Raw genomic sequence first — 24,297 nt, 5'->3', positions numbered from 1 at the left:
CCCAGAAGTAATGATGACCCGTGGACTGATCACACATAACAGAAGAAAACATAATTTATGCTTACCTGATAAATTCCTTTCTTCTGTTGTGTGATCAGTCCACGGCCCGCCCTGTTTTAAGGCAGGTAAATATCTTTTAAATTATACTCCAGTCACCACTTCACCCTTGGTTACTCCTTTCTCGTTGTTTCTTGGTCGAATGACTGGGACTGACGTAGAGGGGAGGAGCTATATGCAGCTCTGCTGGGTGAATCCTCTTGCATTTCCTGTTGGGGAGGAGTTATATCCCAGAAGTAATGATGACCCGTGGACTGATCACACAACAGAAGAAAGGAATTTATCAGGTAAGCATAAATTATGTTTTTTTCTACTTCTTTTTTAAACATTTTAATTTGACTGAAAATGAGCCCTGCTCCTGTCCAGGAATCCATTACAGGCATATAGCAGTGGGGGTGGGGGGCTGCTCCTTTCAGAAATGCTGTGCCTTGCTGATATAAAATACATTGTAGATGGAGTTAAGTTAATCCAGCAGCAGATGGGGACTGCAGTTTTAGCCTTTTTGGGAGCCGTGGGGTTAACTGCATCTGCTATGTATTTAAGCCGTTTCTCAGAGAGCAGGAGATTGCGTGGGAGGTACCATAATGTTTACATACCCTAAGTCTCAGACTGCTGACGTCCCTAGGGGGTAATATAAGTAAGTGGCTTTCTCTGCTCTTCATTCCTTTATGGGCTCTGCTTTTAGATTTCTAGATTGATCCGCTGCTTATGAGAACAGAAAGTGAAAGTAAAAGAGCCATTTTACAAATGTGTGCTAAAAGCAACCACTAGATGGAGCTGGTTTGCAAGAAATCACAAGTAAATCAATGCATTACAGCCACTTCTAAAGGAATTTTTTATGTAGGAAAAAATCACGACTCCTTGCGGTTTTAAAATCGCGACAATTAATCGCGGTTTTAAAATCGCATATGCAATTAATCGTGCAGCCCTACTGTACATAGGGTGACTTGCATTCCTTTTCATAGATATGAGTTGAAATATGGTATTGTTTTATGGGAGAATGTTTGCTAAAATGGCGGCTCGCCAGAAAAATTACTTTTGTTGCCAATATGTGTGGTATCAGAAACACTAATGACACATTTAACTATTTAAAACCCCTTAATTTAAATCCCTTAATGAGTGGCTATCGCTAGTGCTTACAGAGCTGTAATAGTGCCAATCTCACCGACAGCAGCGAGACTACGTTATTTCTGCATGCCTCATACTGAATGACCTGCACTCTTACAGCCCTGGAAGTCCCTTGTAACAGGCAACTTACAGGGTACATAGCTGTTAAGGAGGAAATTAAAAGGTATATTGAATGTTGCCAGAAAAAAATAAAATACAGTATAGATATTTAGGTCTATATAATAAGTTCAGACGTATGAGTGCTGCCAGCAATGCTGCAGAGGTTGAAGGGGTGGGGGGTCAGCCTGTCAGTGCTCAGACCATACGCCGCACACTGCATCAAATTGGTCTGCACGGCTTTCATCCCAGAAGGAAGCCTCTTATAAAGATGATGCACAAGAAAGCCTGTAAACAGTTTTCTGAAGACAAGCAGACTATGGACATTGATTACTGGAACTATGTCCTATGGTCCGATGAGACCAAGATAAGCTTATTTGGTTCAGATGGTGTCAAGCATGTGTGGCGGCAACCAGGTGAGGAGTACAAAGACAACTGTGTCTTGCCTACAGTCAAGCATTGTGGTGGAAGCCAACATGTACTGTGACATACTGAAGCAGAGCATGATTCCCTCCCTTCGGAGACTGGGCCGCAGGGCAGTATTCCAACATAACGACTCCAAACACACCTCCAAGACGACCACTGTCTTGCTAAAGAAGCTGAGGGTAAAGGTGATGGACTGGCCAAGCATGTCTCAAGACCTAAACCCTATTGAGCATCTGTGGGGCATCCTCAAACGAAAGGTGGGGAGCGCAAGGTCTCTAACATCCACCAGCTCCGTGATGTCGTCATGGAGGAGTGGAAGAGGACCCCAGTGGCAACCTATGAAGCTCTGGTGAACTCCATGCCCAAGACAGTGCTGGAAAATAATGGTGGCCACACAAAATATTGACACTTTGGGCCCAATTTGGACATTTCCACTTAGGGGTGTACTCACTTTTGTTGCCAACGGTTTAGACATTAAAGGGACATTAAACCCAAATGTTTTCTTTCATGATTTAGATAGAACATACACTTTTAAACAACTTTCTAATTGACTTCTATTATCATATTTTCTTTGTTTTCTTGTTATTCTTATTTGAAAAGCAGAAATGTAAGCTCAAGAATGTGCACGTGTCTGCAGCACTATACAGCAGCAGTTTTGCAACAATGTTATACATTAGCAGGAGCACTAGATGGCAGCACTATTTCCTGTCATGTAGGGCTGCAGACATGTACACGTACCTACCTAGGTATCTCTTCAACAGAGAATAACATGAGAATGAAAAACATTTGATAATAGAAGAAAATTGGAAACTTTTTAAAATTTTTATTCTCTATCTGAATCATGAAAGAAAAGTTTTGGGTTTAATGTCCCTTTAATGGCTGTGTGTTGAGTTATTTTGAGGGGACAGCAAATTTACACTGTTATACAGGCTGTACACTCACTACTTTACATTGTAGCAAAGTGTCATTTCTTCAGTGTTGTCACATGAAAAGATATAATAAAATATTTACACAAATGTGAGGGGTCACTTTTGTGAGATACTGTGTATGTGTGTGAGATATATATATATATATATATATATATATATATATATATATATATATATATATAAAAGTCCAAAGTGGATTCCGCACCCACTATTACCAAACAGCATCCAGGGTGCACTTTAAATATTGCATAAATAATTAGGAAGAAAAGACACTCTCCGTATAATTAAAAGTGAAGACTTTTACTGATGTGAACGTTTTCGGGGTTACCCCCGTCCTCAGACTTTTAATTATAATTATTAATTATAAGTGCCTTTTCTTCCTAATTCTTTATACAGGGAGTGCAGAATTATTAGGCAAATGAGTATTTTGACCACATCATCCTCTTTATGCATGTTGTCTTACTCCAAGCTGTATAGGCTTGAAAGCCTACTACCAATTAAGCATATTAGGTGATGTGCATCTCTGTAATGAGAAGGGGTGTGGTCTAATGACATCAACACCCTATATCAGGTGTGCATAATTATTAGGCAACTTCCTTTCCTTTGACAAAATGGGTCAAAAGAAGGACTTGACAGGCTCAGAAAAGTCAAAAATAGTGAGATATCTTGCAGAGGGATGCAGCACTCTTAAAATTGCAAAGCTTCTGAAGTGTGATCATCGAACAATCAAGCGTTTCATTCAAAATAGTCAACAGGGTCGCAAGAAGCGTGTGGAAAAACCAAGGCGCAAAATAACTGCCCATGAACTGAGAAAAGTCAAGCGTGCAGCTGCCAAGATGCCACTTGCCACCAGTTTGGCCATATTTCAGAGCTGCAACATCACTGGAGTGCCCAAAAGCACAATGTGTGCAATACTCAGAGACATGGCCAAGGTAAGAAAGGCTGAAAGACGACCACCACTGAACAAGACACACAAGCTGAAACGTCAAGACTGGGCCAAGAAATATCTCAAGACTGATTTTTCTAAGGTTTTATGGACTAATGAAATGAGAGTGAGTCTTGATGGGCCAGATGGATGGGCCCGTGGCTGGATTGGTAAAGGGCATATAGCTCCAGTCCGACTCAGACGCCAGCAAGGTGGAGGTGGAGTACTGGTTTGGGCTGGTATCATCAAAGATGAGCTTGTGGGGCCTTTTCGGGTTGAGGATGGAGTCAAGCTCAACTCCCAGTCCTACTGCCAGTTTCTGGAAGACACCTTCTTCAAGCAGTGGTACAGGAAGAAGTCTGCATCCTTCAAGAAAAACATGATTTTCATGCAGGACAATGCTCCATCACACGCGTCCAAGTACTCCACAGCGTGGCTGGCAAGAAAGGGTATAAAAGAAGAAAATCTAATGACATGGCCTCCTTGTTCACCTGATCTGAACCCCATTGAGAACCTGTGGTCCATCATCAAATGTGAGATTTACAAGGAGGGAAAACAGTACACCTCTCTGAACAGTGTCTGGGAGGCTGTGGTTGCTGCTGCACGCAATGTTGATGGTGAACAGATCAAAACACTGACAGAATCCATGGATGGCAGGCTTTTGAGTGTCCTTGCAAAGAAAGGTGGCTATATTGGTCACTGATTTGTTTTTGTTTTGTTTTTGAATGTCAGAAATGTATATTTGTGAATGTTGAGATGTTATATTGGTTTCACTGGTAAAAATACATAATTGAAATGGGTATATATTTGTTTTTTGTTAAGTTGCCTAATAATTATGCACAGTAATAGTCACCTGCACACACAGATATCCCCCTAAAATAGCTAAAACTAAAAACAAACTAAAAACTACTTCCAAAAATATTCAGCTTTGATATTAATGAGTTTTTTGGGTTCATTGAGAACATGGTTGTTGTTCAATAATAAAATGAATCCTCAAAAATACAACTTGCCTAATAATTCTGCACTCCCTGTATATATATATATAATATAATATCATACCTTGATGGTAAGTCTACTGCATGATTTACTGTGTGATTTGAATATGTAATGTTAATCCTCTTGTGTGCAGAATACTATTTCTAGCTCCTGCTCCCCTGCTTATTAGTTGCTTTATCTTTACTGATGGCTCCTGCTTATGAAGTTAAATCCATCAATGAAGGAAACGCTGCTAAGAAGAAGGGAGTAAAAGCGCACCCTGCTATTGGATATATATATATATGCGCACGCACGCACACACACACACGCGCCTATATATATATAAAATCAGGGCTCAAAATTTCAAGCCCGAAGCTACTAACTACCCCAAAATGTTACTCGCCATTTTTGATCCCACCCGCTAACCCTCTCTGTTTGCATATGTTTAGCCTATGTCACTTGTTTTCAAACCTGTCCTCGGCCTCCCTAACAGGCCACATTTTGAGGTTAACTGAACTGGAGCACAGGTGAAACAATTAGCTGATTAGTAAACACGGTTATTGTAACTGCTCTCATCCAAGGTTATCCAGAAAACCTGGACCGTTGGGGAGGCCTGAGGACAGGTTTGAAACCCAGTGTGAAACACCTTATTGTGCAGTATTTTTTTATATTGTTTTTGTTTTATACCATAAATTAAATAATGCTACATACAGTAATAAATTAACAAAAATAAGTGCATCGCAGTTAGGAACATCAACTATGGTTCTGGGGAAGACAACAGCTGGACACAAACAGGAAGTTGTTGAACTGAGAGAAAGCAGAGAGTGTTGACATTAATGTGAGGTCATAGAAGACCTGGAAAATTTGTTTTATAATTATCTCTCATCTATCTTTCTCCGCTCCCTCCTCTCTTTTTAACCCCTCTCTTCTCTCTCAGGCCATATCTTCTTTTCAAAATACTTTCTCTCTTCTCCCTCAAATCTCGTCACTCTTTTTTATTTCTCCGCTCTTTCTTAACGCTATCTTTTTCTCCACTTTTCCTCTCCAATCTCTCTCTGCCCTTGTTTACCCTCTCAGAGGTAACAGTCTAAGCACTAATTGGGTCCCTATAGGAAAAACATATCCTTGCCCTTTCATGGATATATAATATCCCTATAGATAATATTTGTAGACAACCACTCACTAAGTTTCACTCACCACTGTTAAATTTCCACTCGTGAGTGGAAGTTTTGAGCCATATATATATATATGTTACATTTTGTCATATAAATTATAACATACGTTTTCACATTCCCTGGTTTTCACCTCTACAGAATGGTATTCTACTCTTGACATGCTGAAGGAAAGTTGCCGTATCGCCACCAGTGCCAACTGGTCAGAAGTGGACCTTTCCCAGTTCCAAGGTAAACATTCTTTTCTTTTAAAGGGCCGTGATAGTGAAAAAAAAATCACATGCTCACATTTGTTGGAGTGTGAAATTTTATCATTATTGACCCTGGTTCGAAGCAGGCACTGCCACTGTGCCAACCAGATGAACTAGTTGCATGACCCAGCTGTGTAACGACCTCTGCTGATTGGATCAGCAGCAGCTTACATTTGAGACCAGCAGTTCTCTGCAGTATTTATATATTTAACCCCTTTGTGTAGGTAAACACATAGCATTGCAGGGTTGATAGTGATAACATTACATGCTTTAACAATTTTATTTCAATATAATATACATTTTTCAATATAATGGACTCGTAAAGGCATATTAAACAGTATGAGAATATAATATGACGTGTTTAATTATCTGTAGTTAAAATAATTTCATTATTTATTTTGTTTCCCTTTCCTGTAATTTAACTCTGAAAATTGTTGGTTTCAATGAAGTAATGGGCGCCTCCATGAAGGAACAGATATTAAACCGGCAATAAAAGAGACTGCCCAAACAAGTCTGCGTGGAACACAGGGTAATCTAAAAGGGATTCCACACATCTAAAAGTAGATTAAACATGGCGGCGCTAATTACTTCATCAAAGCTAAACTTTTACACTTATATATTCAGTATTTAAACCATTAATATAATTGTAAAAATACAGGTACATATTATTCTAAGGCTAATCTTTGGTTGTAATACATCATTATGTCTAGCATGTGTATATACTGTTTAACATCCCTTTAAATGACAACTCATTTTCAAATCTTGTCCTCTGTTAAATAGAAAAATATTTTATACATTTAGCGTCTGTAAGGGACGTTAAATGGACAATTAAACTCAAAACATAAATCCCCATAAAATTTAAATAATTCATATTGAAAAGGATTTTGGAATAAACCTTCATTATTTATTTTGTCTACAAATTTTCAGATGTAAATTTCAGGAGAAGCATCCCCCCCCCCCTGCTTCCAGATCTTGGAAAGTATTTAAAGGGACACTGAACCCAAATTTTTTCTTTTGTAATTCAGAAAGAGCATGCAATTTTAAGCAACTTTCTAATTTACTCCTATTATCAATTTTTCTTCTTTCTCTTGCTATCATTATTTGAAAAAGAAGGCATCTGAGCTTTTTTTTTGTTTCAGTACTCTGGACAGCACTTTTTATTGGTGGATGAATTTATCCACCAATCAGCAAGGACAACCCAGGTTGTTCACCAAAAATGGGCCGGCATCTAAACTTACATTCTTGCATTTCAAATAAAGATGCCAAGAGAATGAAGACAATTTGATAATAGGAGTAAATTAGAAAGTTGCTTAAAATGTCATGCTCAATCTGAATCACAAAAGAAAAATTTTGGGTACAGTGTCCCTTTAATGGAATTTAAAATCACAGCTCTCTTGTATCCTACACATTAATTGCTTGATGTGTGCAGCTCTCATTTATATTTGTCCCAAATTGGCCACTTTAAAGGATGTACGATCAACCATACTTGAGGCTTTTCAAAGGACGTGTCCTTTGATGGAAAGAATACAGATGTTTCTCATAAAATGAGAGTTTTGAATGTTTTTAAAACTTTTTTTGTACACAAAGATCTTGTGCAATGCATTGATTACTTTTTGATGCATGTATACAAAAATAATTCAATATCACTTAAAATGATGGTACATTTAAAGGGACATGAAACCCAAATTTTTTCTTTCATGTCAAAATTAAACTTTCAGTATTCAGATAGAGCATGCAATTTTAAACAACTTTCCAATGTACTTCAGTCTTTTTATATTTACACTTTTTGAGTCATGCTCCTACTGAGCATGTGCAAGAATTCACATAATAAACGTGTATGCATTTGTGATTGGCTGATGGCTGTCACATGATACAGGAAGAGTGGAAATAGACATAACTTTGAAATTTGTCAGAAAAAAAATCTACTGCTCATTTTAAGCTCAGACTAAGTGCTATTGCATTGTCTTTTTATCGTGTATTTGTTGATTATGCAAATCTACTGTATTTACTGGTCCTTTAAACAACATTCCAATTTATTTCTATTATCTAATTTGGTTCATTCTTTAGATATCCTTTGTTGAGGAAATATCAATGCACATGGGTGAGCCAAAAAACACAAGGCAGCTATGTACAGCCACCAATCAGCAGCTACTGAGCCTATTTAGACATGCTTTTCTACAAAGGATATCAAGAGAATGAAGCAAATTAGATAAAACAAGTAAATTGGAAAGTTGTTTAAAATTGCATGCTATTTCTAAATCGTGAAAGAAAAAATTTGTGTTTCATGCCCTTTTAACATAACTTATTTTTACATCCTAAGTGAGTTTACCAATCAATCTATCTGGTATGTTTTTTGTAACTTTATGTTGTTGTTGTAATATTATGTTATTATTTCCCCATTTTTATTTTTCCCTTCGCCTTTGTTTTTCTGTAGTGCAGTGACATCTAGAGGGGTTCCACCCGCTCGATGCATAACTGGTACTCACATTGTAGAGTAGACATCACTTAGTAATGTGCTTGACAAAACGCACTTGCCTGTAAGCAATACAAGTAAACAGTGAATCTGAACTCTTGTTCTAAATAACTGTTTAATTGTATTGCTGTTACGTAATGGGGACTCCCTTAGTGAAAAACCGCGCATACCACCTCTGCTGGTTGAACTGACCGCCACAATATCACGCATGCGTAGAATATTATAGGAAGCCCCCACATGGTAAACAGTGAGCCATAGGGCTAAGCTGATAATGGTGACTTTGAGAAATGTCACCATAAAAAAGGACCTTTAAGCACTATTGTTTAACAAAAATAAACATTTATAAGACTCGCATTGATTAACAATTTATATGTCACTCTATCAGATTATACTTAGAAACTGCTCTAAGTTTACTATCACTTTAAGTCAATAATGGGCATAATTGTGAAAAAGCTGACTTTAAATGTCTTAAAAATATTATTATTTTTTTTACATTTGAAAGAATATGCTAAAGATATTTTTATTATGATACTCAATGGAAGTGCATGTTAGTGCATAGCCAGTCTCTGGAATCAAAGTTCTCCGGCTGATGCAGAAAGCTATGACATGACCCACTTGCATCAAAAGAAAAACATATTTTGTAGGCATGGGAACAAAAAAACAAACAAAAAAAAACTGTAGACAATTACTTTCAAGTGTCTTAAAGCTGTTGTGAACTTTATGGGCTTCTTAAAGGGACATAAACCCAAATATTTTGTTTCATTATTCAGATAGAGAATACAATTTAAAAAAGTTTCCAATGTACTTTTATTATCAAATTTGTTTCGTTCTCATGTTATTCTTTGTTGAGGAGATATCTAGATAGGTAGTGTGCACATGCCTGAAGCACCGCACGACAGGAATTAGTGCTGCCATCTAGTGCTCTTGCTAATGTATTGCATTGTTGCAAAATTGCTGCTGTATAGTGCTGCAGACACGTTCAAACTCCTGAAGTTACCTTCCTGATTTTCCAAGAATAACAAGAAAACAAAGACAATTTGATAAAATAAGTAAATTGGAACATTGTTTAAAATAGTATGTTCTATCTGAATCATGAAAAACATTTCTCTTTCCTAAGACATGGAGAGTCCACAACATCATTCCAATTACTAGTGGGATATTCACTCCTGGCCAGCAGGAGGAGGCAAAGAGCACCCAGCAGAGCTGTTAAGTGTCACTTTCCTTACACATAACCCCGAGTCATTCTCTTTGCCTCTGTCAAATTGGTGTCTGAAGATATTTATTCCTTTTTTGGGTACTTTTACCTACTAGCAAGGATTTGAGTTTAGCTGTGTCCACATCAATCTCTTTGTTTTCTAACATATTGCTCCCCTTGGTATAGAAAACCAGAGTTGGTTACTCTGTTCTTTCTTTTTCTACAGGTCTCTGATAGGAGTTGGTGTCCTTTCACACCTTGTGAGCTGTCTTCCTGCCCGACAGCTGAATATGCAGGTAAGTGCTTTTTGTCTTCTAGGTACTGGAGACTTGCACTTTTTAGGTTTTTGTTTAAAAGAAAAAAATCTGACAAAACAAAAAAGAGACTGCATTTTTTATTGGGACATTTGAATCCTTGGTTAAGGGTTTATTTGGGCAGAGTGCGGGCACATTTGTATGTGAGGGGAGACTTTGTTAACTTCCCTTATGTGTGAATGGACTGTTTCCTTAGGCTTAAGGGTATCTTTTTTATTTGTGAGGGAGATGTTTAGATATTTGTGTCTTGCTGCCCGTTGAAAATTTGGACAGATCCGTTAATTTAGGAAGGCTGAGAGACGTTTGCGTGCTTTCTGTTAGTGCACATTTTTTGTGTGTGCCGGACACGTGACAACCGATCTTACGCTTGTACACTGAAGCAGAGCGGTGTCATTCTCTGCAGGCTATAGGCTGTGTCGGCTGTTGGAGCTTCTCTTTTATTTGGCTACTAACGGTGACTGTAGGGCACCTCAGTCTGACTGAGGTGTAGAGGTGTAACATTTTTGCTGGCATATTAACGCTTTTTAGTATCCCAGTTTTCCTTGTTAAGAAGGCAGTTACTGCGCTTTGAAAAAGTTCAGTTTCTTTTAAAGTGACAGTAAACTTTTTGTTGTTGTCTTATTTACTTTTGTTATTTTGTTTTTTTATCTTAGCTATGGACACTGAACATGAGTCTATTTCATTTGATAAATGCTTATTATGTTTAGAGGCCCAAATCGTTTTATCTATGAAATTTTGATCCTCGTGTTTAGCTGAGACCCTAAAGCTTAAAAATAAATTACTCTCTTCTGAGCCTATTGTCTCTCAGGATAATGCTGTTCAGGATATGCCACAGCTTTCTCCTCAAACGTCCCAAGCCTCAATGGCATCACATACAGTGCCCTGCGGTTCCTCTCAGCCTCCTGGAGGAGTATATTTGCCAGTAGATTTTGCTGCACAGATATCTTCTGCGGTATGTACAGCTTTATCTGCGTTTCCCATGATGTGGAAGCGCAAGAGGAAATCTAAACATTTTTCTGATAATAAGGTGTCTGTTCCATCTGCTGCTGCGAAGGTTGACCTCCCTCATAAGTCTGATGAAGAGGATACCTCGGTAGCTTCTGAGGGTGAAATCTCAGACTCTGACAGTATAAATCCTTTGTCTGATTCTGAAGAAGTAAACTTCACATTTAAGCTTTAACACCTTAGGTTACTTTTAAAGGAGGTATTGGCTACTTTGGACGACTCCGATTCTTCTGTCGCTGTCAACCCTAAGAAATCTAGTAAGTTTAATAAATACTATGATGTTCCTTCCTCTGTGGAAGTGTTTCCTGTTCCAGACCATGTGTCAGAGATCATTCCACAGGAATTGGATAAGCCAGGGATTCCTTTTTCCCCGTCTCCTGTTTTTAAAAATATGTTTCCTGTTGCTGACACCATTCGAGACTCATGGCGCACGGTGCCAAAGGTAGAAGGGGCTATTTTTACGCTGGCCAAGAGAACCACAATTCCTATAGAGGATAGTTGTTCTTTTAAGGATCCCATGGACAAAAAGCTGGAGGCTTATTTAAAGAAAATGTATGTTCATCAGGGCCTTCAATAGCAACCTGCTGTTTGTATTGCTATGGTAACAAGCGCGGCATCTTATTGGTGTGATGCTTTCTCTAAGTTGATTTTAGAGGGGACTCCGCTAGAGGAGATCCAAGTCTCTTAAACTGGCCAATTCCTTTATCTCTGTTGCCAACATGCAAGTTATTAGACTGTTAGCCAAGATGCCTGGCTTCACTGTTCTAGCCCGCAGGGCTTTGTGGCTGAAATCTTGGATGGCTGATGTTACCTCCAAGTCCAAGCTCCTGTCGCAACCTTACATGGGTAAGACGCTGTTTGGTCCTGGTTTGGCGGAGATGATTTCTGAAATTACGGGTGGAAAGGGGTCTTTTCTACCTCAAGACAAGAAGAATAGGCCTAAGGGGCGCCAAAATTCTAATTTTCGTTCCTTTCGTAAATTCAAAAGTCTTCCTCCTCTTCCAAGCCAGAGAAGTCCAATCCCTCCTGGAGATCCAATCAGATTTGGAACAAGGGGAAGTAATCAAGAAGCCTTCATCTGAGACTAAGTCAGCATGAATGGTCTGCCCCGGTCCAGGATTGGATCAAGTGGGGGCAGACTTTCCTTGTTTTGTCAAGCGTGGATATGCAATGTCCCAGACCCTTGGGCTGTGAACATAGTATCTTACGGTTACAAAATAGAATTCAATTCTCGTCCTCCCAGGGGCAGATTCCTCCTCTCAAGGTTATCTGCGGATCAGGTAAAAAGAGAGGCATTCTTAAGCTGCGTTCAGGACCTTTCCTCCCTGGGAGTGATAGTTCCAGTAAGGGAACAGAGTCTAGGATTCTATTCAAATCTGTTTGGGGTTCCCAAAAAAGAGGGAACTTTTCGACCCATCCTAGACCTAAAGTGTCTCAGGGTACCGTTTTTCAAAATGGAAACCATTTGTTCCATTCTTCCTTTGGTCCAAGAGGGTCAGTTCATGATGACCATAGACCTGAAGGACGCATATCTTCATGTTCCCATCCACAGGGATCATCACCAGTTCCTGAGGTTCGCTTTTCTAGACAAGCACTTTCAATTTGTTGCTCTTCCGTTTGGCTCTGCCACAGCTCCCAGAATTTTTACAAAAGGTCTGGGGGCTCTCTTGGCAGTTGTCAGGTCTTAGGGAATTGCGGTGGACGACATATTAGTTCAGGCGCCATCTTTTCAAATAGCAAACTCTCATACAGAGATCTTGTTGTCTTTTCTAAGTTCCTACAGATGGAAACTGAATCTAGAGAAGAGTTCCCTTGTTCCAGCTACAAGGGTGTGTTTCTTAGGAACTATCATAGATTCCCTATATATTAAGATTTTTCTGACAGAGATCAGAAAATCCAAACTTCTCTCCTCTTGCCTCTCTCTACAGTCTACTGTTCGGCCATCAGTGGCTCTATGCATGGAGGTATTTTGTCTGATGGTCGCTTCCATGGACATCATTCCCTTTGCTCAGTTCCATTTGAGAGCTCTGCAATTATGCATGCTCAGACAATGGAACGGAGACCATTCAGATCTGTCTCAGAGGATAGATCTGGATCAGTTGACGAGACTCTCTCTCGTGGTGGATTTCTCAGGATCATCTGTCTCAGGGCACATGCTTCCAGAGGCCCTGCCAGCTGGTTCCTGTTTTTATTTTTTTAAATAAATTCAATTTTTAACTGTATTGGAACCTCTACTGATCTTTCTATACACCCACTACCATTCACCTATTTCCCTGTTGGGGATTGAATTTGTTGGCCTTTTGGCTTCTGCTGCTGGAGCCTGTTCCTGGGATCCTGTTCTAAGGATTTAAGTACAAGTGTTCCTGTATACACGTTGGAATTCCAGCAAGCTGGGTTGCTGTGTTTACCCGATATGCGCCTGATAGCACTGTATGAGTGCTATTGAAAAATGTGAGTACCCTGTTGTGGATTTATTCAGCTTCTGTTTTATTCTGACTGGTACACACAAGCGCCTCTCTTTTTCTCCCATTTTACTAAGGATTTTCGCCAGTCTTCGGCCCTGTTTGTTTGTTTCTCAGGAAAGCATACGGGTCAGAAGGCCACCTCTACTTCTCTTTCCTTCTGGTTGAGTATGATTCGTTTTACATATGAGACTGCTGGACAGCATCCTCCTGAGAGAATTACAGCTCATTTCACTAGGGCTGTCTCCTCTTCGTGGGATTTCAAAAATGAAGCTTCTGTGGAACAGATTTGCAAGGCTGCAACATGGTCCTCTCTGCATACTTTTTCCAAATTTGATGCTTTTGCCTCGGCTGAGGCCTCTTTTGGGAGAAAGGGTCTTCAAGCGGTGGTGCCTTCTGTTTAGGTCTGCCTGTCTTGTTCTCCCTCCCTGTTCATTCCGTGTCCTCTAGCTTGGGTATTGGTTCCCACTACTAATTGGAATGATGTTGTGGACTCTCCATGTCTTAGGAAAGAAAATAAAATTTATGCTTACCTGATAAATTTCTTTCTTTCCGGACTTGGAGAGTCCATGACCCCACCCTTTTGATTTAACAGTATTTTTTGCTAGACCTCAGGCACCTGTACACCTTTGTGTTATCATCTTTTTCCATTTCCCTTTGGCTGAATGACTGGGGGTTATGGGTAAGGGAAGTGACACTTAACAGCTCTGCTGGGGTGCTCTTTGCCTTCTCCTGCTGGCCAGGAGTGAATATCCCACTAGTAATTGGAATGATGTTGTGGACTCTCCATGTCAGGAAAGAAACAAATTTATCAGGTAAGCATAAATTTTATTTTTGGGTTTTATGTCTCTTTAAAGGCGATACTAGTCATCACATTTATCCTTTTTATGCGTAAAATAAAAGTCACAGATTGTAGGTTTTTATTTTATCTGGCAGACCACAATCAGTGTGTGAAGATATGCAAGATGTTATATATTGAGTCATTTCACACTTGTATGTTCATGTCCTAGATTTATATTTTCCATTACATCTTGCCGGATGTTCTAGTCGATGCCTAGATCTTGTTTAATGCCAGTAAAACCTTAACATACGTTCAGATGGTTTGGAACATTTTGTGTTTCACATACATTTTTATTTTTTATTTTTTATTTTCATCATCAGGTTTGATGGAAAGTATGAGACAAGCAGATCTTAAGAACTGGTCACTTGACCAGGTTCAATTAGCCGACCTGTGCTCTTCACTCAATAAGTTCTTCGCTCAGACTGGGCTCATCCATCCTCAGTCACCAGTTTGCCACGGTAATATGCACAGTGCAAAACCCTCACAGCACCTTGGGACAGGTGTGTTTTTGTTCTGTAGCAATTAACTTGTTTATCATTAGAGCTATTCAGTGTGTACTTATTTAGTACATAGCCTGTAATACTTAAAGGGACATAATATTCATATTCTAAATCACTTGAAACTGATGCAGTATAACTGTAAAAAGCTGACAGAAAAATATCACCTGTGATATCACATATATTTACATCACAATTTCCTCAGCTCACCAGAGTAAGTTGTGTGTAAAAAGTTATACTTCAGCTGCTGTTTAGCTGCAGGTAAAAAAAAAAGGAAGAAATGAACAGGAGCCAATCAGCATCAGCAATGCTGAGGTCATGAACTCTTTTACTGTGATCTCATGAGATTTCACTTAACTCTCATGAGATTTCAAAGTAAACTTCCTTAAACTGAATAGGGAACTAAGGTGAGTGTGCACGAAGCTCACTCCCTTGCCTTTCCCGGGACAGACATACTGATTTGCTGCTTAAAGTCCTTTACAGTGGGGTGTGAATACTTTGAAGGTAGAATATCTTACTCTTTTACATAGAGATGTTCAGGTGATATTTTCTAGTCAGCTTTTTATAGCTATGCTGCATCACTTTCAAGTGTTTCAACATTTGGGTATCATGGCCCTTTAATCATTTATTCCGTATGTGTACAGTGAAATAATAAGCAAAAAAAATTGACTGGTACAGTGGAATTACACAAATTGGCTGGTAATAATATCTCTTTTCCATCTTCTTGTAATAGTGGACTGTTTTTAAAGGGACATGAAACCCACATTTTTTTCTTTCATGATTTAGATAGATCATACCATTTTAAATACATCCACAGTTAACTTCTATTATTAAAGTTGCTTCATTTGTTAAAGGATCAACAATCATTACTGGGATCTAACTGAACACATTGGGTGCCTGTAAGAGACATATATGTGCAGCCACCAATTGGCAGCTTGCTCCCAGTAGTGCATTGCTTCTCCTTAGCCAATCTAGGTATGCTTTTCAATAAAGGCTATTAAGAAAACCAAGCAAATAACATAATAGGGGAGGTACACATTCTATGTTTCAATATTTGTTGTTTTGTTATTGTGGTAATGTTTGGTTTAATTTAATAATAAGGGACACACAAATCGACGTATCCAAAAATCTTAGTTTATTGCTCTGCATGAAATTTTGTACAATTCTTTTCTGAAGAACGTTGTATTACAGAAACAATGGGGTTGAAGACATCAATACTTTTTATAAAACTTGAAGATTTGTGCAAGATGTGAAACATTGTGATATTGTACTGATGACCTTTTTCTTATGTATTACTCTTGTACAATTTCATATATGACATTGCGCTCGATTTATCAAATGTCTAGCGGATGGACAAGCTTGTGCAGTGCCGACCTCCTGATTACTGGCGGCCAATCAGCCGCTAGCAGGGGCTGTCAATCATCCTGATCGTATTGGATTAGGATGATTTCAATATTACGACCGCTGCTTCTTAGCTTACGTTTCAGACGAGCCTGAAAAAATTGGCCTCCTAAGCAGCATCCGCTGTTTGATCAATGAAGCCCATTATCTGTACTATTTTATTTCTCAATTTTGTGTGTCTAATAAAAAAGAATAAAAAATAAAATAAAAATAATAGGCTTAAATTGGAAAGATGTTTAAAATGGCATCCTTTTTCTGAATGAAAGTTTAATTTTGACTTTACTGCCCCTTTAAGCCAACTCTAAAAACAAATGAATTGTAATACAGCCACCATTGTTTTGTGCTATCATTTGATTGCTAGGGTAGCTCTCATTTGGTTGGCTTATAGATTCTCATACAAAGTTGCCTGCTTTGAAATAGGTGGTAGAAGGATACACTGTTTGGCAAATAACTGACACCCATCCTTTCTTTGGTGTAGGAAACGTGTACCTTGATTCCAGGCAAAATGTTCCACAATCAATGATGGGACCTCCAAGTTACCCCCTCATACCACAGACAATGAGCACTACAGGATCTGCTATGTCAGGTATGTATTCTCACTGTAGCAGTGCGACTATTACAAGGAATTTGTTATCACTTCACATAAAATTATTTACATTATTCATTATAGTTGCTTTTTGTATAACCTAAAGGTCACCGAGCCAATAAAGCGATACACAAGAATGTGCCCTATTAAAGCAGAGTTTTAGAGAAAAACACAGACATGTAAACGATTTTTAGTTGACCAGCGGAGATTACTTCTCTGTTGCCCTGGAAACCAAGATTTAGTTCATTATTCTGTATTTTCTTTTGAATTCTCTTTTTTCCAATTTTAATTCAGGTTTCTAACTTGCCATATTTCTTGTCCTTGATATCAACTTCTGCCTTTTTCGGTTTTCTTCTGTTCTCATTACTTTTTCTCTCTGGTTTATTGTTTATACATGTATGACATCTGGCAAACCCCTGCTCTAAACTAATAGATTTAAAGTAATCTATCATTTGCAAATGTATATGTGAACATTTTCTCTAATAAGTGCAGTTAGGTACTTTTAATTATCAAAATTGTATTTGATTTCTTCAGATTTTTGGGGTGCAGTGTACATTACCTTTTTACATTGGGTGACAACATACGGAGCCCCATCCCAAATTGTGTGCACCCATTTGTTTTGCTATGTTTATTGCTCTTTCTGCAGCGTCACATAATAGTCCATAGGCTTTATACACTTCTATATCTTTCTTACAACTCCACCTATTCAAATTAGCAAAAATTCCCCATCCACCAACACATACATTTGCTGACGTGCTATAAATTACACTGAAGAGAGAGAGATTTGATGGTAAGTAAAGTATGTGTTTTTTTAGAGAAGATGTTCAGCTTCCACTCTTCCCAGAACTAGCATTTCCTCTTTTTACATTAGAAGTCTGTTATATATACAGGTCTGTTTATAAAGATTAGACGCTGATTGTTGTGTAACCAATGGTTTATTTCTTTTTACTGACACGAGTCCACAGATCATCTAATTACTATTGGGAATATCACTCCTGCCCAGCAGGAGGCAGCAAAGAGCACCACAGCAAAGCTGATAAATATCACCTCCCAAGTGCAAGGAGGTGGTAAATTAGGTGTTAGAAAAAGATCTTCAATCAAGAGTTTATTATTTTTAAAGTAGTACAAGATTGTGCTGCTTTGTCCTAGGGTGTAGCCGTAGTCCATATTAGTCTCTTCAGTAGAGCAGTGGTGGCTTTAGAGCAATGGGAACTTGTGGGACATAATTCTCACTGCGCCTCCCATATACTGATGCTGCCCTAACCCTGAAAACCTTAGGGATATTACTCAGGACTTTCGTTTATTTCACAGGTCCATGTGAGGGAGAGGACCTCTCAAACCTGGGAACTGCCTTGCTGCCTGGCAGATTTATGAGGTAAGTGCTGACTTTATTTTTTCTGGGGCTTGAAGAAAAAAAGACTCAGAAAAAGGTTGGGCACTTTTATTCAATCAAAAAAATATGGCATTTATTATTTTCCTGGAACTATATGGTAATCCTTATGTACTTATAAAGGGATTATATAGTGCAGCATTTGCAGGCACTGGGGATTGAGGAGAACAGGCTCAATGTTGGTGATACTCTTTTATTTATGATTGTGAGAAATCTACTTATTGCAGTTTTTACTTACAACTGAGTTTATATGGTTTCAGATTAATTCAACAGCTCTAGGTCGGTTCCGGTTTCCTTAGCGACTGTTTCTGGTAATCCAACATGGTTGTATAATTTAGCATCTTAAACTGAGGTGTTAAAGCTGTTGATGGGTGTTAAGTCTTTCTTTTTCAGTGATAAATAAAGATATTACGTTTTCCCAGTTCAGAAATAAACTGTTCCGTTTTTACAACATTCTGGTTCAGGCTCCTTCCTTTCAACAAGCAGGATCACACACGCAAATTAAGTTAATTTTCCGCGGGTTCTCGGATGGAAGGGGAAGTTGGAATAGAGTTCCTTAGTTCCAACTGCAAGGAACTGTTTTCTTGGGAACCATTATAGATTCATTTTCTATAAAATATTTTCTGACGAAAGTCAGTAAATAAAGGATTTTGAGTCTTTCCTAGCTCTTCAGTCCTCTTCTCGGCCATCAGTGGTTCAGTGTATGGTGGTAATCGGGCTGATGGTAGCGGCAATGGACATCATCCCATTCGCCCGTTCCCACCTCAGACTTCTGCAGTTAAACATGCTCTGGTAGTGGAACAGAGTTACAGTTGGAGCAGGAGACAAGGAATTCTCTACTTTGGTGGTGGTCTTAGGATCATCTCTCCCAGGGAACCTGCTTTCGCAGACCTTTCCTGGGTGATTGGGGCAGCAGATGCCTGCCTTCCAAGAATCTGGGGCTCTCTAAGGGCTTGGGGAACATAGACTCTGTCGGAGTCTGTCCTACCCATAAACGTTCTGAAATTGGGAGCAATCTTCAATGCTCTCCGGGTCTGGTCTCAGTTAGCTTAGACTCGGTTCATCAGGTTCCAGTCGGACAATATAACCTCATGGCATTTTGGCAGAATGCCAAGCTTCCGTGGTATGGGTCAAGCTTAGGGGACCCTTCAGGCTGTACTGAGGGACGTTCGGGCGGTACCCTGAAATTTCAGTTTCGTATACCTATTTTTATCTGTTTGCACTTTTTCTTTGAGTCATGCTCGAATCAAGCAGGAGAGGACGTCTGTAATCTTCACTGCATCGGCGTGGTCTCGCAGGTTTGGTATGCAAACCTGGTAGTCATGTTATTCTTCCACCTGGAAGACTTCCGGTGAGGAAGGTCCTTCTATTTTAAGGGCCTTTCTTTCATCCAAATCTAGTTTCTCTGAAATTGACTGTTTGGAGTTTGAACGCTTATTGTTCTTCAAGCGTGGATTTTCGGAAGACCATTATTCAGGCTTGTAAGCCTGTGCCTAGAGAGATTTTCCATAAGATATGGCGTAAATATCTATATTAGTGTGAATCCGAGGGCTACTCTTGGAGTAGAGTTCGGAAACCTAGAATTCGTTCTTTTCTCCAAGTAGGATTGGAGAAAGGTTTACCGGCAAATTCCCTGATGGGTCAAATTTCTGCCTTGTCCTTTTTGTTATATAAGCGTCCGGCGGACATCCCAGACATACAATCGTTTTGTCAGGCTTTGGTCAGGATCAGGTCTGTATTCAAAACAGTTACTCCTCCATGGAGTCTTTATTTAGTTTTGAAGTTCTTCAAGGGGCTCCGTTTGAGATAATGTTTTCCTAAGATATTTTTATCTTGGAAAGTTTGTTCCTTGTTGCTACTTCATCTGCTCGTAGAGGGCCAGAGCTTTTGGCATTATAGTAAAAATCTGTCTCATTGCCTTATTTTTAATTGGATAAGGTGGTTTTTCGTACTTAATTAGGGTATTTTCCTACGATAGTTTCAGTTCGGAACACTAATCAGGAAATTGTTGTTCCTTCTTTGTGTCCTGATTCTTCCTGTCAAAAGGAACTGATTCTGCGCAATTTGGGTAAAATTCTATTTTCAGGCGAATAAGGTTTTTCGTCAGTCTTCTGCCTTATTTGTGTTTTCTAGGAAAAACGTAAGGGACAGAAAGCTATGGCTACTTCTCTTTCTTGAGCGCAGAGTATCTTACGTTTTTGCCTATGAGGGTTGCGGTCTTTCCTCGAGGGCTATTTTTTTTCCTCATGGGTTTTAAAATTGAATCTTCGGTAGAGCAGATTTCCAAGACTGTAACTTGGTTCTCTCTTCATTCCTTTTCAGGAGTCAATATATTTGATCTTTTGCCTCTGCTGAGGCTACTTGGGAGAAAGGTTATTCAATCAGAGGTGCCTTTTGTTTAGGTTCCCTGTCTTGCCCCTCCCGTATCATCTGTGTACTCTAGCTTGGGTATTGATTCCCAATAGTAATTAGATGATCCGTGGACTCGTGTCATTAAAAAGAAAAGAAAATTTATGCTTACCTGATAAATTTATTTCTTTTTTGACACGATGAGTCCACGGCCTGCCCTGTTTTTGATAGACAGGTTGTTGGTTGTTATAAACTTCAAACACCTCTGCGCCTTGTTACTTTATTTCTCTCCTTTACTTCGGTCGAATGACTGGGTTGGGAGGGAAGGGAGGTGATATTTATCAGCTTTGCTGTGGTGCTCTTTGCCGCCTCCTGCTGGGCAGGAGTGATATTCCCAACAGTAATTACATGATCCGTGGACTCATTGTGTCAAAAAAGAAATAAAATTTATCAGGTAAGCATACATTTTCTTTTTATAGCCCAATCGTATCTGTAGGCTGACCGTCAAACAGGTGAACAAAGTAGAATTGTATACGTTTCAGGTGCAATAGGACGTTAAACTTTCCATCATGAATCATTTAAATGTTAACCTTCTTTTCATGCACAAAATATTTTAAAAAGGACATGAAAGTTGTTTAAAAATGTATTCTGATTTGCTTCATTCTCTTGGTATTCTTTGTTGAAGGAGCAGCAATGACCTACTGGGAGCTAGCTGAACACATCGGGTAAGCCAATGACAAGAGCATATATGTGCAGCCACAAATAAGCAACAAGATCCTAGTAGTGCATTGCTGCTCCTGAGCCTACCTGGGTATGTCTTTCAACAAATGATACCAAGAGAACAAAGCAAATGACATAATAGAAGTAAAGTGGAAAGTTGTTTAAAATGGCATGCTCAATCTGTATCATGGAAGTTTAATTTTGACTTTAATTTCCCTTTAACTTAAAGCTATAAGGAAGGGTATGTCTGTGTACAACTGCACCTTTGGGATTGATTGCTCACTTGTTGATAAGCACCTATTAAGTCATTGTTTTCTTTTTTGCATCTGAAACTCCCTTTAAGTGTTCCTTGACGTCTTACACAAGGCTTTCGGCTGTTATTGAGTCATCATAGCAGTGGCAGATTAAGCATCAGTAAGGAAGGAAGGAGACAACTACATTGAGATTTATAAGGTCCTGACGGAGGGTTAAACATTTCCAACTCGTAGGATTATTTCATTTTATTTTTAAAAAATGGAATCAGTATGGCCCAGTTCTTAAAGTGATTGCAAATCCTAGCGTTTGTAAAACACTAGAATTTACAATTGAAATTTTTTTTTTTTATACTTCATGAATGAAAGTCCCCTTTATTTGTTCCAATTGTAAATCGTAGCATTTCACAAATGCTAGGATTTACCATTACTTTAAGCTTTCCAGATCTCAAAGCCATCAGTTAATATTCCCCTGATAATATTAATGCATGGGTGGAAAGAACCCAGGTATCCAACCGAGGATATTGTTAAATCCTTGCCTATTAGTTCTTATAGGTGCAGTCTGGTAAGTGAGCCGCAAATCATTTTGGATGTTCTGTAGTCATTATCATAAATAATGATCCACTTAAACATTTGTACTTAGTGCGTCCCTTTATATATTCACATGGTTTCAAATAGCTCAGCATTTCTATAAATTTTCTAGAGATGAGTAAGAAGTAAATAAAATAAGTATAATACATTGTTTATTACTTTTTTCCAATTTATTAAACCACTCTCATGTTCTCATATAGCCATATTGCGTAGTGGTTGATGTGTAGTCTCTTGGTCTTCTTGAGTAAGTAGAAACTCTTCTTAAAATCTGAAGGGTACCTTCTTTTACCATATTTATCCAGCAGATTTTCTAAACCATTGGTAGTTTCATCCACAGTGTACTTCCAGATCTCACAAAATATCAGAGAAAAAGGAACTTGCAGAAACAGACCTATTGCTGTCAAAGAAAAACTGTATGATTTCCAGGTTCAGTGTCAGAGATGGGGTTCCTCATACGTAGTCATTGACAGTTCACAGTGCCTTATGTCTTTCCTCCTATGTTCCTACTACTTTTCTGTAGGATTTAAAAGGTTTAGCAAGAGTGGTAGCTTTGTGCTTGTCTTGTATAAACATAGCCACGAAGAACCTAATTGCCTTACCTAATTCCTATCTGCTTAAAGGGACACTGAACCCAAAATTTTTCTTTCGTGATTCAGTTAGAGCATGCAATTTTAAGCAACTTCCTAATTTACTCCTATTATCAATGTTTCTTCTTTCTCTTGCTATCTTTATATGAAAAAGAAGACATCTAAGCTTTTTTCTTGGTTCAGAACTCTGGACAGCAGTTTTTGATTGGTGGATGAATGTATCCACCAATCAGCAAGGACAACCTAGGTTGTTCACCAAAAATGGGCTGGCATCTAAACTTACATTCTTGCATTTCAAATAAAGATACCAAGAGAATAAAGAACATTTGTTAATAGGAATAAATTAGAAAGTTGCTTAAAATGTCATGCTCTATCTGAATCACAAAAGAAAAAATTTGGGTACAGTGTCCCTTTAAGGTCTGTTCATTGACAGATACTTAAAAATGGTAAGATTGTGAGCTTATCATCTTATTCCTTCACTCTCAAGAATAAATTCTTTTTAGACAAAATAATTTGTATGTTCCACTAATGATTGCTACAGTGTTTTACTGATTATGGTCTGTTTTTGGTAAATGTCTTGTATATAAAATATTTCCTTGGCTTCCGTATCTGTTCTATTGTGTAGCTATTGGTTTCTCTGTTGCTTAATTGACAGTACAACAGACTTACAATATGTGTATGTACTGTCTGTGTGTGTATATGTGTGTGTGTGTGTGTTGCGGGTAAAGTAAGAAATTGGGTAATCCTAGCATTACCCAGGTAAACCTGACATTACCCAAGATGCTGTGGGTAAAGCCCGATGTAACATGATAAATATTCTCAGAGTGCATCAAACATATACAATGCAATGTAATTCACACATCTTCACTATCTTTTTTGCCTCTCCCTGGGGGGTTCAAGGGGAGCGAAGCTTCACTTGTAAACCTTATTCCCCAAGTTTCACTTGGGGTGGATGCCAGAGGTTCGGCGGGGCGCCTTCCTTGAACCCCCCAGGCAGAGGCAAAAAAAATAGTGCAGATGGGGAAATTACATTACACTGGGCTTTACCCACAGCCGCTTGGGTAATGTCAGGTTTACCTGACTTTACCCGTAACATATATATATATATATATATATATAATGTATTAATTTATTTATAGAATGTGAGTGTGTGTAATGCTTTATCCTATTTTGCTGACTGTATAGAATCCTACTTACGTACCAGACTGAATTTACTGTAGAGTTCTGGCAGGATTTTCTCCCTTCTCCACAAAGTCGGGACACACTATCTCCATGATTATTGAATATGGTTTTAGTATATGTGAGAATAAATGGATTTATCAGTAAATAATGGGAAACATAGGCATGCTATATATTTTTAAAAACTGGAATTGCTGTCAATGAAAAATGTAAAGCAGTGTAGGCTGTGAAGGATATTTTAAGTAATTTTAGCCATCACCCTTGACTATGTTTCCATTATTGTTTTAACAGGTCATCATGGAGTAATGAACCAGCATCACATGATGCCTTCATCAAACTTCCAGATGCGCCGTCCTCTTCCTGCAGATGACATTCAAGATGACTTTGATTGGGACTCTATTGTATAGCACTATTAAAGTTTTGTCTTGTCACCCAGTGTTGTTGGTTTAAGTGACCATGAATGTGATAATGAAAAAGGTAAAGATATCCAAAAAACG

At 38.7% G+C, this 24,297-nt stretch overlaps 1 protein-coding gene across 1 annotated transcript in view; it reads left to right on the top strand.

Moving 5' to 3' along the window:
* The window catches only part of FOXJ3 (forkhead box J3), a 379,709-nt gene that overhangs the window by 354,755 nt on the left and 657 nt on the right, over positions 1–24,297 (top strand). The window contains exons 11-14 of the mRNA XM_053690556.1: positions 5,850–5,939; positions 14,570–14,749; positions 16,626–16,733; positions 24,092–24,297. The exon at positions 24,092–24,297 is cut by the window's right edge and continues 657 nt beyond it. Coding sequence (XP_053546531.1) covers positions 5,850–5,939; positions 14,570–14,749; positions 16,626–16,733; positions 24,092–24,207 — 494 coding nt within the window. The 3' untranslated portion in view covers positions 24,208–24,297. The remainder of the gene's footprint in view (positions 1–5,849; positions 5,940–14,569; positions 14,750–16,625; positions 16,734–24,091) is intronic.

The sequence above is a fragment of the Bombina bombina genome, chromosome 8, assembly GCF_027579735.1.
Source record: "Bombina bombina isolate aBomBom1 chromosome 8, aBomBom1.pri, whole genome shotgun sequence".
NCBI classification, from domain to species: domain Eukaryota; kingdom Metazoa; phylum Chordata; class Amphibia; order Anura; family Bombinatoridae; genus Bombina; species Bombina bombina.
This window is presented reverse-complemented; position numbering and strand designations above follow the sequence as displayed.